This window comes from Carassius auratus, chromosome 42 (genome assembly GCF_003368295.1).
Source record: "Carassius auratus strain Wakin chromosome 42, ASM336829v1, whole genome shotgun sequence".
Lineage (NCBI taxonomy): Eukaryota > Metazoa > Chordata > Actinopteri > Cypriniformes > Cyprinidae > Carassius > Carassius auratus.
Genome location: NC_039284.1, coordinates 9595179 through 9611755, shown reverse-complemented (window position 1 = coordinate 9611755; position 16577 = coordinate 9595179). Strand labels below are relative to the sequence as shown.

Below are 16577 nucleotides of genomic sequence, written 5' to 3'. Positions count from 1 at the left end.
ATGCTACCTAAAAAACAAGTACCTACAAAAGTTTTTTTTTATTTATGTGGTCACACCAAATGTTGATTTAATTTAGTTAAGTTACTAGAAATTAATTAATAAAATCTATTTATGGCATTATTTTTGACAGCATCTTCACTTTAGTGTATAAAACTTTGCACTGTAGCTTTGCAGGTTTCTTGAAGTGTCTTGGAGAGATTGCCACATGCCCGGGGAGCAGTTGGGGGTTTGATGCCTTGCTCAAGGGCACCTAAGACGTGGTATTGCCTAGGGTTTAGGATTCAAACTCTCTAACCACTAGGCCACGACTTCCCCACAACTTTATCAACCATTAACACTTTCATCCGTTACTTTAATCATTTACCAATGTATGAAGCTGTGTGCACGTCGGTGTAGCCTATACTGTATAAATTTATTATGTATATATTCAAGAAAAATATGTAGTTTCTATATTAAATATATTTTTCTATAATTTAAAATATAAGAATATAAATATAGAAATGTGTATACATGTAAATATTTTTAAAATGTGTATTTATATATAGACTACAGAATAAATAAACACAGTAAGCTACACATAGATATATTATGGGAACAAAAACTTTATTAATCATTTGACAGCACTAATATACTGCATGAGTATATAATGTCAAAGCCTTTGACTTTCTGCAGACATTAATAAGTACAAACTTTGTTTAATATATTATCTAGAATTAAATTACATTGTAGACTTACATTACATCACATACCTTCTGAGATAAAAAGTCAACATTTTCAGATATGAGATATAAGAGACTTATATCTTGACTTTATATAAAAGTCAGTTATGACAAAAAAGTCATAATTATGACAAAAGTTTACAATACAACAAAACTTACTATGAAATAAAAGGTCTACATTTTGAGATAAAATGTCACAATTATGAGATAAAATACATAATGCAATTATAATAACTTAGAAATTTGGCTTTTGATGTCATAAGTATGAATTTTGTGTCAACTTTTTATATCATAATTTTGACGTATCTCATCATGATGTCATAATTTCATCTTTTTATGTCATAATTTTAGCACTGACAATGTAAAGATCACAGATATTTAAGAACTAAATGGCTGTAGCCACTTGTACCTGTATCATATTGCAGCCTCTAGATGAAATCATTTCTGAAAGTAAAACTCCTCAATATAGAACAAGGTTATTCAAAGAGACACCAGTAGAGGTCATATGAATATGCTTTCATTCTTCATTATGTGCTCTGAGTGGAGAGCATTAGAGTGTATTGTTAACATTCAGAAGAGAGTCAGCAGTACAGATTGGGAATTAGAGTTAAAACTTGCTCATCATATTAATTATTTTTATTCAGTAGATAAACCAAAACTGAGCCACCTGTCATTGTCTTTAGTGTGATGTTTCCACAGTAGCCTATATTTTTACATAAACTGATGTATGTGGCATGAATTATGTTTGTTTTGTTTGGTTTCCACTTTTTTGCCTGAAGTGACTGCAGTCTTTTGTGAGGATGCAAATGCACTTTGTTACAAATATGTAAAAGGAGGCTTAAATTATGTATTTAAGACAATGCATTAAGAATATTTTCTGGCAGAAACCCAATACAAAGCACTGTTCTGGAGATGATGTTTCATATTTAATGTTGTGGTCATATTAAATGTATCTGTTCAGGTGGTCAATTTAGAGCATAATAAAAGTGTGTTACTGACAAACAATGTTAATTAATTGCGTTGAAAGAACTTAACAATAAACTCTGATTATTATTATTTATTCATAAGATTTAAAGCTACCAGGTCACTATCTCAAACTCTGTTATTATTATATCAAGGGATTTTTCTGAGAACAACTCTGTATTAAAACTACAAAACATCTAAATAACGCTTTTTTGTGTGTTTCGTTTCTGATTATCAATGCTGATTCAGATTCTACATATAATAAAGACTGGCTCATTTTGCTCGAGCGATTACAGGCCTCAGCAATTACAGTATTATCATCTTAATTAGCCTTTTGTTGTGGAGGCAGGGGGGCGTGAAGCTTGGAACAGACAAGCACTAATAATGAAGCACTCTTATTCTACAGATTAATTAATTTATACCCATGAATGAAGGGAGAAAGGGTTTCTTTTTTGAGACATACAATATTTTATATATTTTAGATATTATTATTATTATCATATTATAAATAAATACAATTCTAAAACGCCTTTTATAATTAGTAAAATAAAAATAGCTATAAATAGATGTAAAAAAAAATCCTCGTTTGAAAGGCATGGTAAATGAAGACTGAATTTTCATTATTGTGTATCTTTTTTAATAATAAAAATCAGTATCAAATTAGCTTTTTTAAAAATAAATAAATAAATAATTAGTAATAATGCCTCAGAGAGACATGAAACGTCAACTGTATTTACACCATAGACTGTATAAGATTTACACGCACAAGAAATGTCCTTCTCCACCTTAAGAGAGGCGCTCACGATCCTAAAGGCGATCTACAAACAGGCCACGCCCTGCGTCCGTTCCGATTGGCCCAAAGCTGGAAGCTCCGATTCCTCATTGGTCACTCCTTTCTCATTGAATCTCCTCCACCTTTACTTTGTCAATTTCTTGCGCTTTCATTGAATTGCACTGCAAGCGCTGCATCGATCTAAAGCCCGCAGCAGTCCCAGCACGACAGCATACACTCCTGTCCCTTAACAGATGAGGACTACATCATCACCGGTTTATCGTCAAACGGGTGGACCGAATTCGCTCTTACACTGGAAGAAGTGAGAGCCAGCACCGTGGGAGAGAGATTTCCCGTTGCAGAAGCGTCACTTCTCTGTAGTTGGCTAATGATTTTTATTAATTCCCAACTTGTCTTAATCCACCGAGGACAAAACACAGCGATGCTTAGACTTCAGGACGCTCATGAGAGTTTAATTTCGTCATTTTATCTCTGAATTTCGACATTAAGTGTACCACAGCCGGTTATTACGAGGATTAAAACCGATATCTGTGGGCTTTACGAAAGGAAATACAATGCCGGACCAGATCACAGTGGCGGAGTTTGTGGCGGAGACGAATGAAGATTATAAATCGCCCACCGCCTCAAACTTCACCACAAGAATGACTCACTGCAGGAACACTGTAGCCGCACTGGAAGAGGTGAGACCCATAACTTTATCTAACCTGCTATTTTGCCACTGTTAAAACCTTGCCGAGTGTTTTGCTTACTACCACTAGAGTCAGCTATTGCCTCCCTTGGAGTTACGTTACTGAAGGAGTTACTGAGGAGGCAAATCCTCGCGCTCTTCTTTTGTTGATGCCTCACCCATTAGGCAAGTGCTGTACTGCATTGTCTCATCCTGAGGAGATATAATAAACCTCAAACTGTTTGATTATTCATTTAATATTTAGATAAAATACCATGCACAGGCAGAAGTAGTTATACATTGAATGGGTTGAATAGAATATATATATATATATATATATATATATATATATATATATATATATATATATATATAAAAGAAAAAAAAAGTTGATCACCTGTTACTATGAATACATTATTTATTCAACAATTCACCATCTTATCCTTCAGAGCTGGTTTCAAGTAGGTCCAGTAGCTGGTCATTAGCAGGTTGACCAGCTACAATGTTCCAAAACAATTTTTGACATCCTTAGGATGGTCCAGGTTTGGACATCATAATGAACAGCTGCTAAAAAGCTCAGTGGTTCAGTCTGGTTTATGATGTTCTCTCAGTCTGGCTGAGATGCTCTTGCTGGTCTCCCAGATTGGCCAAGCAGGTGTTCATCTGAAAAGTGTTCAGATCCCCTGTACAGCCAGCCATCAGTAAATATACGACCATATTAGACCAGGCTCCTATTCACGTCTTCCAGTTTAAACTAGATTATTAAACCTGTATACTAATACGCTGCATGTAAAGTTCACCAAGAGTGTCTAGATTGTATGAAACATCTCATAAGTGTCTGAAGCCTCGCCCTGATCAGATATAAATAGCTTTTCACGGCTCTGATGGGCTCTGCTGCTTTTGTGTTGCGTTGAATAGAGACAGCTTCCTGTGGGATCTGCATCAGCACAGCTCTGAATTATAACCGTGATGGATGCTTCAGGCTGTATGGACTTGTTATTAGGTGTATTACAGATAACAGTAATGTGAAGTGTTGAGATGTTATGGTATCTCAGAAAGGGTTGAAACAGTTGCTATGTGGCTTTTGCTGATATTAATAGCAAGGTGTGTTGCAAGGATAATTGACTGTTTAATCGCATTTCATAATGCTATTGGGTTAAATGATTCGTGTGCTTCCAAGGTAAATCTACAAATGTGTAACTATGTTCTGTGCTGTGGCTGTTTGAGGAAGTCTGGAGCTAAATGAGTGTTTTTGGTCTTCCTTCTCTTGCCTGCTGTTTGTTCACTCTTTGGCTTTGTGGTAATTGCTTCAGGGACATAAATAGTACTGTCCACATATTTGCAGTTTTATGGAATTGCTCTAAGTCGGGTGTATTTGTGTTGCGTCTCACACTGACCGACAAACAGAGTCCGAATGGGAATTTGTCAGAGAAGGATTTTCAGATGTCATGCTAAAGATGCCCTTTCATGTTAAAGAAGCTTTCTGCTTTGTGAGTGTCCTGGAACTACATTCACAGGAAATGGTTCTGATTCTTCTGACTCCGTACTGTCTCATCACTTTGAAACGGCTTCCCTTACGGGTCTCATTGCTTCAGCCATTGAAACGTAAGGGCCTAATTTAACTTGCAGCTTTTGCCTGATAATAAACAGGATAAGACGGAATTAAGGAATTATAATTTATTTTTAAAGCACTTACACTGAAAAACAAGTTAATTTGAGGCCTGCAATTGTAAAAGCTTCAGCCAGGGGGGAAATAAAGGCCGTAAAATATTAACACGCATTGTGGAACGACAATATCTGGTTAAGAAGTACATGAAAGTAAATTACTGAAACAATGAAATGCTTAGTCTTCAGTTTGTAGTGGCTGATCTTAACCAAACGTTCACGGAATCATTAGACCTTTAAAGTTTCTACACTTACAAACACCATATAATCCCATATTTAATGCCATATTATTTAATCTATGCAAACACCAAGGATTGTGCTCTTCCAGCATTTATTGATCGCGTCTTGTTAGTCTCGAGTCACTTTATGAGTAAAATGAGTTTTTAGACCACAAATCAGATGATTGACTCTGAAACATATTGGTGTTTTTAGTTTGATAGCCTCTCTCTTTCATGCGGTGGGAGAGTGGGGTTGATTTATGGTCGGATGTGTCCTTGTCTTGTCGAGAGGTCAGCTGAGGGCAACGGGTTCAGAATCAATAAGCATCAGTGCTTCGTTTGAATCCTCTGTCGCATTTATCTCAGTGCTGATTTTCTGGTATGAGGGTGCCTTCGGACACTGATAAAACTAACAGACCTCCTTTAAAATGTTTAACCCACTTTTATAAATTTTATCCACTTTTGTAGGTCAAAGAAAGCAGTGTAGCCTAGTTCAAACTGAGCCCAGACTGACTCTCTAGTTCGGATATTGGCAGCAGTTTCGTCTCCTTTCAAACACATTCAGGGGTACGGTGCTGCCCACCCTTGTGGTTTGAGTGCATCTTTGAGTTCACAGCGTGTCAGTGAAGTTTGTGATCCCGCTGATTGACTCCACTTGGGGATTACAGGGGGAAAGTTGGGAAATCGCTATGGTATTCCTGGCATCCCTAAGAAATGTTGGCATTGACCTTGTTGTCTGCTAAAACCTATGGCTGTTGAAGCCATTGATGTGTTGCTATGTAGACATCATAATCAACTAAATAAGCACTTGCTGAAATAGTTTTCTTTCTTTTTTTTGTCAAAAAAAAAAAATGTTTCTCTAGATATTCTGGTTTGTCCACGGGAATATTCTGGAGCTTAGAAATGGCTATTTTTAATCAAAAGTTGTTTACATTCCATAATGCACTGTACACTAACATTGGCTAACATAATAAAGTCTGTAAAACACATTGCTCATTGTTTGTTCATAGCCTACATTAAATGAGACCCTGTTGTAAAGGTGTTATAACTTGATTTCTTATAGAACACAACAAAAATAGGGTTAACTGATTTTCATTAGGTAAATGATTTTGTCCTGGTCAGCTGGAACCTACCCTGTGTAAAAAGCTTAAGGCCTGTTCACATATTTAGTGCAATAAACATTTTAATTTGAATGAACAGCTGTTAATGCATCTGTTCAACTGACACAAATATTTGCATGCAGTCAATGCAGCAGATTATTTTTTAAGCAGAGGTGTTCTTACTGCTTTTCCAAGCCACACGGCAACCGATAAGATCTGATTCTGCACATGGTTGCAGAATTTTCTTTCCCGCATTTGTCTAAACAGATAAATTGCATGCGAAAATCTGATGTTTCTTTTTAATGTTCATGTTGATTTACACCAGTGTGGGCCATCTATTACTCAAAAATCAGTTTTTTTTTGTTGCAGGTGTACAAGCTTGACCAGTATAGTCTTGCTGGGAGACTGAGGTGTTCAAAACGGGCCTTATACTGATAACCAGCTGTGGTCAATTAGGATGGTCACTAGATGAACCAGTTTAGTTAGTCTACTTGGACCGTGTGTCAACAATGCTGATGGAACAAGCAGCTGCTCTGACATTACCATGGATAAAAGCTAAGACAACACTAGCACCTGTTCCTTCAGGATGTTGAGATGCTTTTCAAACCTGCTGCAGACCAGAATAATGATTAGGACGTGCCATTTGCCATTTGCATCGCGTTTACTTTACATTTTCAAATGACTTGTTTTCAAAAACAAGATATTTAACTGGAAATATATAAGATGTAAGCTGAATGTGGATTTTATCCATGAAGATTTCATTGGAAAATAGTTGGGTGACAGCAGCCAAAAAGGAGAGTTGTTTTAGAGTAAGTGCTTCTTGGTCACCATGCGGTGAATCCATCGTAGATCATCGTTTTAATGAAAAAAAAAAATTCAATTCTGATTTGGGCCTAAGCCACTGCCTTTTCCCAACAGATTCTGGAGTTGTGTATCTCACATGATAGATGCCTGAATCCCCGATGACATGTTGGAAAAGTGCGGCTGAGGAAATCCCATTAATTGGATGAAGCAGGGGGCATTGATCTGCTAGGGTTCACAAGTGCACTGGCCTTTGTTTAGTGAGTGTTAAAGGGGGCAGGGAGGCCCTCCGTCCCATCCAGGGGGTTTATCACAGATTACCAGGGACAACTCCCTTTTCAGAACCATTGTTAACTGTCAAACTCCACTTCTTCATTAATGAAGTTCCCACCATTGATTTGTTGCCGTATCCTTTAAAGATGGCCATCCGTTTCCCAGAGGTGCCTGGTAATCAAGTTTCACAGTTTCTTTCACTTTAAGAAAACCCAACAGCAAATGTGAGGGCATTTTGACCATGACGTTACATTTATCATTCCAATGCATCATTTTAAATTTATTATTGACTGCAAATTAAAATTTAATGGATTCAGAATGTGTTGAGGTTCATACTGATACTTTTAGTATTTTCATGACTAGGCTAATATTTACATTATTTATACATGGTATAAATATTTTTAATTCAACACAGTACTCTATTTCATGTTGCTAAAAGCGTTTTTCCTTGAACAATGGCAAAACAAAGCCAAAGCCAAGATCCTGGAGTGTTAATCTAGTGTTTGGGGATTTTTCTCAAATGTGTGAAAACCACCTGCATGTCCACGTTTCGCCAGTCACTCTTGAGCTCTAGAGCGCTGCTATTTTTACAGCAACTGAATTTTTAATGCTGCTGCCACTGCTGAAATCTTATGGACGTATGAGGGGTGTGAAACCGCAGTTTCTGCTTGTTCATCTCTGGAAAAAAAATATGAATAAAAATCCTGCAGGATTCTGAAGGTTTGTCATTTTTCTAAAAAAGCAAGGTTTTTAATTTTGAAATTTTTTGACGTTAAAGGAATATCTCCCCTGAAATGACATTTTTATTTATGCATCGTCACATTTTTCCAGACCCGGTTGAATTTTGAAGAATCTTTGTATGACAAACACACCATAAAAGCAGTCAGAGAGCTGTAGTGTTACAGTTTCTCCCATATGGTTCATATACAGTAGTTCTTCAAGGTGGAGAGTGTGTGAACCATTTCTTACACATTGCTTCTCCAGCACACACATTTGGTCTTCATTTTCTCAGACTGTGCCTTCATCAGTTCCATGGAGTTTACACACTCCCTTGCAGTCACTTTAAATTATAAGACCGTCATTAAAACAGGAGCCACTGTCTATCTATGGAATGTCACTTTTAGTTTTTCAGGTATCTGAGTCTAATAATGAGTCTAGTATTGTAATACTTATACTGAAAATAATTTGTCAGTGTTTGGAGGGAAATTATTTCAGCTTTTTTAGCTTTACCTGTTTTACAGGTGTGTTCCTTGAGTAGTTGGCTAAATAAATATTCATACATTTGTTGTGTGTCAAAAGAAAGTGACAATGCTGTATTTTGGTGTGGTATGTGTACTGAAAATTCATGAGAATCATTGGTATTTTATTTATGCTGTCTCTCTCTGTTGGGAAATTTTCAGAGAATGAAGACTTCAATCTAGACTCTTTATGAAGTAAAACTATTGTATGACTTAAAAGGCTTGGAATATATCATACAAGATTTATGAATCTCTTCTATGTGGCTTCTTTTTATCATTTTAGAGCTTGAGAGCCCCAATCCACATTCATATATCCATTACATTAAGCAGAATATTCTTCAAAATAAAATCTACCTTTATGAAGAAAAGAAAAGTGTTATGGGTTTGGAACAACATGAGGGTTAATAAGTAATGACAGATTTTTTTATTTTAAGTGCCCTGTGCCTTTAAGATGGCATCTTAGACCTTGGGTTAACCATTAAACTGTTTGGTGAGTAAAATGGTGCCTTGGGTTTGTATGTTAACAGCTGAACTCAGGTCAGGTGCTAGTCTTCGTAAAGAGTTGTCGGTATGTGGTTTAACACTTGATGTGCTATGTACCCGTTCTTTGAAGTGCCCACAGTAGGACAAAAGGTCTTCCTGTTGACAAGTACTTCCACTGAAGACAAATGGACCTATATACTAATGAGCTTTCAAGAGATGAGGATCCTTCACTACTAATCACAAACATCACATAAGTTTGTTTTGTTTCAATTAAAAGTTTTTTTTTGTTTTTTTGGATTGTGTGCAATTTCAGTTTTGTGGAGTTTCTCAAACTTTGACCGAGTCATGTCAGAAGATATCTGTGATCACAGCAGCGTGTTGCACTTTCCCTTCTTTTGTTTCTCTCTCTCTTTCACCACCCCATCACCCCACCCACCCACACACACACACACACACACACACAGACACACTCACTATCACTCAGCTTAAACAATGGAGGTTTTGTTTAGGTTGAACTGCCATCAGGAGGGGTCCACATGGCTTTAGAGTGTGTTGTTTTCTTGCAGGGAAAATTGTTCCGTTAGTAATATGTTTCGAGGTAGAGATGACACTCTTGTGTGTGTGTGTTTCTAGGTGAGCATTTTAACCCCTAGCACTCTAGACTCACCTCTGTTTTTATGAAGCACTTAACGGCAGTCCTGAGGGAGGTTGTGTTTTTTTGACACCGGTTGTTAAAGGCAGTCCCATGACACTACAAACAACGAGTTGCAATAAAACCTGTTTGAATTAATAGAACACATTATTTAGCTTTGCGAAATTACTCGAAGGCCATTATGCTCTTATAGTAACAGTTTCTATTTAAGGCACAACAAAATAATTTTCTTTCCTATTGTCTATATGACATTAAATTGCATTTTCATATTCTTAGTATGTGCCATTTTCTAAGGGGTGATGGTTATTTTTTGGAATATTTCCATTTCATAAATCTGATTAATAAAAAAAGTTATTTCCTTTAGTGAGATGATAAAGGTCAGTGCTTCTGTTTATTTCCTCTGCCTAGTCCAGCTTAGCCAAGCCTACTCGGTACTTTAGTGAGGTCTAGTATAGGCTGGTCTTGACTGTAATCCGGAGAAGACTAGTCTGTACTATAAAGAAGTCGTTCTGAGACTTATATTCAAGTAAAGCCTTGCCCAGAACTTTATTCCAGTAAAACTGGGCCTGTAAAGTCTGGTAAAGCCCAGACTAATTTAGTAAAGACAAGAACGTTCTGTAGTCCGGTAAAGACCAGCTAATCTTTAGTAATATCTAACAAGTCCAGCTTTGTTTGTAACAAGTGTAATGTAGTAAAACCCAGGTTAGTAAGCAGCCTAGTTAAACATAGCGTAGTCTATCGGAACCTAGCCAATTCTGTAGTCTAAAGCCCAGCCTAATTCATAGTCTAGTAAAAACTGTCCTAATCTGTAGTCAAGTGTAGCAAGTCCAGTCTTGTTTGTAACACTTTAATGTAGTAAAACCCTGGTTGATAAAATCCAGTTTAGTACGTAGTAAAGCCCAGCCTCGTCTGTAGTCCAGTAAAATACAACCTAATCTGTAGTCAATTGTGACAAGTCCAGCCTTGATTGTAAAAAAAAAAAAAAAAAACCTTGTGTAGTAAAACCCAGGTAAATCACATCAAAATCTATAGTCTAGTAAAACCCAGCCTATTTTGTAGTTTAGTTAAGATTAGCCTAGTTTGTAGTCTAGGAAAGACAAATCTAATTATTTATTTTAAGGGAAGTCTGTAACAAGTTGGTAACAATCTGCAGTGTTGTAAAACCCAGCCACATACTTTTGCCGCGTTCCCACCGAAATTACCTGGAACATTTCTACCAGGAACTTTTTTTCCCAGGAACTTTTTTCCCCCCAAACCTGTTGCTTTCTGTGTTTCCACCGCGGTGTAAAGTACCAGGAAGATTAGGCAAATAGACTGGTGACGTAGGTCTGCGCACGTTTCTCAATACAAAGTACGATGATTTTGGACTTGCATCCTCGGTAGTGCGGACTTTGTGCATTCGACTCGGGAGTGTGATGTCCGCGACGACGCAAAATGAATTATATTTAATGTTTAACCACTAAAGAGACTTCAGAGCCAGCGGCACACATCAGAAGGTCTAGCCGAGGTGAGGCTGCTTCTCGACGGATAGATGAGGACTGAGCTCCCGCTGATCGCGAGGAGCTCACCGTCTCCGAGATCGGCAAAACACATTTTTAAATAGGCGCTGTCTTTATAAATAAACCACAGATTTGAACAACTAAATTCTTGCCTGAAATACTTTTAAAATTACATTTCATGACACAATAACAGTAATATTTTGAAAATGATCCGAATAAATGGTGGTTAAACCCAACCAATGCTGCGTGAACTGAACCAATCAGGATGTTTAGTGCCCAAGTCCCGCCCCCGAAAGTTCCGGAACTTTGAAAAAGTACCACCTCGCTAGCAGGGACTTTCTGAGGGGCATTTTTTTTACCCGGAACTTTATTTAGTTCCTGGTTCCTGCGGTGGAAACACAGAGTACCAGGCCAGAGTCCCTAGTCTCTGGGTAAAGTTCCTGTGGTGGAAACGCACCATTTGTAGCCTAGTAAAACCAGTATAGTTTTGTAAACTAGTAAAGCCCAGTCTAACTTGGCGCACTTAAGCTGCATGGCTTCAGAAGGAAGAATGTATGCTAAACACTGGTCATTGTGTTTTTAAATGAGTTGCAGCTTTTCTTTCTGTGTTCGTTCTCTCCTCTCATGTCTAAAGGTGGTTTGCTGAGTGGGCTGTCTAGATGTGCCACATTGCCACAGCAGCTTGCGCCATGCATCATTTTTAGCCCGGATACACTAAATCGACCGTATTTTTTGCAATCCAGAATTAAATTGCAGATTAGTAGCAATTTTCCTCACTTGTTTAATGCTGAATGTGAGAGAAGGTGGATAAGGATGAGTTCAGACCACTGTGGCCCAGACTGTGATATTAAAAACACTGCTGCTGTTTTAAGACCGATGACATTGACTGATTTTATCATACTTTTGGTCCCTCTGGTGCTTGTGTGTGTGTGTGTGTGTGTGTGTGGCGCAGGCTGAGCTAATACTCCCTTGCTGTGATCCCAATCAGGCTGGTGTAGCAGACAAGGTGTTCTGGGAGAGGAGATATGCCATAGCAATCACATTAATGGAGCTCACTACAATCTATATTCACTCTCTCTCTCTCACACACACACACAAACACACACATATTATTAAAAACCCCTGGCACAGGGGCCCCCTTTTCTTCATTAATTTGTGTGCATCTCTTTAAAAATGGCATGTCTGTGTGTAGCTCTTTGAAAGATGCTACATTGAGTGTTGGCAAACCACATTTAGTGTTTCAAGAGCGATGATGGATGTCAGTTTGTATTATAGACATTGTTCTACACAAACATTGGGGTCATGCCAGATACCAAGTGAGATCCTGAGTTTAGTGGTACTGTAAATGATGGGAGAGCTGTATTTTGAATCCTTTTAAATTCCTCTGTCTGCAACAGCCTGTGACTGGGAAAAGGCTATATTTGTTCCTGAATGGCAGTGACAAGTCAATTATAGTGGCCTGGAATAGCACTGTGTATATCTAGTGAAGAATTCAGATGACCATTTCAGAATAACAGAGAAACCTTTAGAGAGGAATTCTTGATTTTTTTTTTATTATTGTTATTATTTAATATTCATGTTTCTGCTTATATCGCTATTGACAAAGTAAGTTGATTAAATGTCTACATTCTTAACACACAAAAAAGACGTCACTATTTGACCCTGGGTCAAAGTGTGCATTAAAATACTGGGCAACTCACCAGATCCAATTCTTTTCCGCTGCTCAAAACCATATGTTTAAGTCAAAATTGAGAGGCTTGAGGAAATAGTCAGCAGATCCGCTTGTGAAATGAAGACCTCTGTGAGAAAATCTGTTTTTGATGTAGCTGGCAAGGTAGATCTACTTGATTTCAGATGGTAATGTTAGTTTACTTAAACTATCTGCATAACTGCAGCTAGTCCACATTGTTATACGGGTTAGTGACACATAAGAAAAGGAACAATAAAGTGTAAAACACATGCTCCAGAGTCTTTGAAAAGTACTTTTTTTTATTATACTCTTTGTGTTCATGTTGGTTATATATATAGTTTTTGGAAAATGTTTGCACTTGTTTATGTTCAAGATTTTTTTTTGGATCGTGAATATGTGTGATTACATTTATTTTCTAAAATGCTTTTAAATATGTTTTATTAGGGTATTCTTGTTTTAAAGTGACAGTGATATACAGCCAAGTATGGTGACCCATTCTCAGAATTTGTGCTCTGTATTTAACCCATCCAAAGTGCACACACACAGAGCAGTGAACACACACACACACTGTGAACACACACCCGGAGCAGTGGGCAGCCATTTATGTTGCGGCGCACGGGGAGCAGTTGGGGGTTCAGTGCCTTGCTCAAGTGCACATAAGTCATGGTATTGCCGGCCCGGGACTTAAACCCACAACCCTAGGGTTAGGAGTCATACTCTCTAACCACTAGGCCACACCCAATTTTACAACTTTACTGCTGCAACGACGCATCACACTGTTTAAATCTAGCATAATGGCATACTGGGAATGTAGTAAGTTGCATTCTATCACAAAAACCACTGACCACTGTTATCAAAAGTATGGGAATACTTTAAACAGAGGCCAAAATAAAAATGGCCCTTTGTTCCCTTTCCAAAACCGATATGGTGTACCACAGCAACACAAATGCGATGCACGAGCACCTCAGAGGAAAACACCCTGGCACTCTCCGGTGTTAGGGTTTGATGTGATAAACTGATGTGATATTATTAAGTGTCTAACAAACGCAGACTTGCTCATTGCATGATTCTGATATTCTTGTAAAGATTACAAGTTATTGGTATGATCACCCGTAGCGGCTGAGGTAAGGATAGAAAAAGAAAAAAAGTAAGTCTGTGTTGGCGCTGGTTTCGAACACACGTTAGGGGCATTCACATATCGTGCCTAAAAACGCGCATCTAGTCGCACTGTTTTCTCCTTCTTTCCAAGGTGCTCGGGCAGTTGTGCCCCCGGGACATATGCCGTTGCTAAGCAACCATGACGTGCTCTCTCCATGAAGACGCGGAAATTTCAGCAAAGGATAAATGGATTTGCAGCACTAAAAATCGCTTGCAGTAGCTCTGCTACTAAATTTATTTCAAAATGGCAAACCATATACAGCTATGAACAGCTGTTCCCTCATCTTAGCTGAGCTTTCAACGTTGTTACGGGAAAGGATGAAGCTGATTGGTTAGTTCTTGTCACATGACCCGAGGTGCGCTTGCGGCATTCTTAAAAGTTTAGATGGTTTTTAACTTGATGCAGTGCGAACGCGTCTGTTTTCGCGTGCGCGTCGCGACCTTTGCTTCCATTATGAGCGCGCATACCGCGTGCCTACATTGGAAATAACGAATATGTGAACAGCCCCTTAAAAGACAAGAGTCACAAACCGCCGAACTACCCCTAATCAGCTCCAGATTTCTGGAAACCATGCTAAACCATAGCAGAACCCTGACTACATTTTATGGTTTGTGATGCTAAAGAACATTTCATGAGTCTCAGACAGCTGTAAATTTGTGGCTACTGTGGTTAAATTATAAACGCTATCTTAAACTCATATTTACCATAGCATAATAATTTTCTTTGCCTCTTTATTTTTGTATACTGTAAAAACTTCAACCACATTGGTTGAAAATGAATAAAGGTTAAAATATTATATTCAAAGTTTTACTTATTTTTTTTGTAAAGTTATCCAAAGGATTTATTAGCTAATCAAAGAAAGAACATTAGATTCATTATTTATTGTAATAAAAATAATTGTTAGATTAGTCGACTAATCGAAAAAATAATCGCTAGATTAGTCGACAGAAAAAATAATCGTTAGTTGCAGCTCTACTTGACACACACAATCATTAAGGTCTGATGACTTGAATTTGGCAGACAACATTTTTTTTATATATATTTTTGCTACGGTTCGGTTCATATCACGGTTTTGGAGCCTTGATACTATTTGCTGTGGGGGTAGGATTCATTGCATGGCAGCAGTACTAAAGAACAATATATTCACCTTTAACTTAATAATAATAATAATAATAATAATACAAATTTAAAAAGTAAAAATGGTTCAATAAGACTCTGGTCCCGAGTGTACTACTGTGTAGACTTTGGTCCCAAATCAGTGCAACTTTTTTACAATGGAAGAAAGTAATGGCTCGATGTGCATCTTTTGTTACAGTCTATGGTTTCTATAAGTGTCTCAGCAGGGGTACAGGGTAGGTCTAGAGAGTACCTCACGAGAGTACTGCGTTATGTACCGTGGGTGGTCAATCACGGTTACAACGCTGCAACCCTAATAATAATAATACTTAAAGTAACACTGCTTACCTACTTATTTTCTTACTAACGTATTTCATTCTTTTATTGAAGTTTTTGTCTTCATTATGATAACAACAATTCTACTATTACCACAGTGACAAATTTTGACTTTTTGCTTCAAAAATTTCACTGACATTTCATGTTGGAAATTTACATAAGAGATAAATATGAATTGCTTTTTTTTTTTTTTTATAAATATGAATTTATTTATTGTTTTTAAAGAAGTGAATAAACAGAATTGACCTATTTGCCACATTGTTTGCATGAAGATAAATGTAACTCTCTTTTGGGTTTGAACTGAGACAGCTCACTTGAGAGTTTGAGCACACCCATGCCTCCATCACACCAGTGTACCACACAGGGTGGAGCTTACTTCTGTCTGGGGTATCAGACTGCTCCATAACAACACGCCGATCTCATGGCTCCCATTCACAAACACTACAGTGAGGTCAGATATCACATGTGAAGAAAACACGACATAGAAATGCACCACCCTTCCTGATATTTGTTTGTTTGAGTAAAGACCTTTGGTGCCTCTGTGAAACCAAGATGTTAATCGTCTCCCTTTTCCCGCTGAATTGGATAAGTGTAATCCAGACAACCTCTTTTGGCCCAGGTTAAACTGTGTTTAGACTTTGTGTGTGTGTGTGTGTGTGTGTGTTTGTGTGTGTGGTTTGGGGGATGAAAGTACAACATTTAATAAAGTGACACCAGACAGGAGCCAAGCACGTGCCGCACAGATGACGCTCCCTTGATTCTTGCTTTGTTCTTTAAAGTGGGCGGCACTGGCATCTGGGTTGAGACTAGAAGTCATGTGGAGAGAAGAAGTAAAAAATAGTTGGTGATACAGAAATATGCTGTTTGCCACAAATGTTTGCCCGTCAGTTTGGGGCGGTGGGAATGGAGGGGGTGAGTGTGAACCTACACTAGACATGCCGTCATCAAATAGTTTCAAATCTGAGAACAATGTAGACCGGGTCACGGATAATCCCACTATTTGCAGTGATCCTGGAATTATTCTGTTCAGTACAGCGTGTGACTGAACTGAGGGTGACATCCTTCCAACTAAAAAAAAAAAAAAAAAAAATAAAAAAAAATAATATATATATATATATATATATATTGTTTCCACAAAAATTATTATTATTATTATTTATTATAATAATATAGCACAGTTATTTTCAAGATTGATATTATTAAGG

General features: G+C 37.6%; 1 protein-coding gene across 4 annotated transcripts in view; it reads left to right on the top strand.

The window, feature by feature from the left end:
• Positions 1–2612: 2612 nt before the first annotated feature.
• The window catches only part of LOC113060580 (arf-GAP with SH3 domain, ANK repeat and PH domain-containing protein 2-like), a 66135-nt gene continuing 52170 nt past the window's right edge, over positions 2613–16577 (top strand). For 3 of the 4 annotated variants that reach the window (XM_026229605.1, XM_026229604.1, XM_026229603.1), the window contains exon 1: positions 2614–3155. In XM_026229605.1, the coding sequence (XP_026085390.1) occupies positions 3030–3155 (126 nt within the window). In that variant the 5' untranslated portion in view covers positions 2614–3029. Of the gene's footprint in view, positions 3156–16577 lie in introns of all 4 variants that reach the window. The other variant, XM_026229602.1, reaches the window with a different exon arrangement.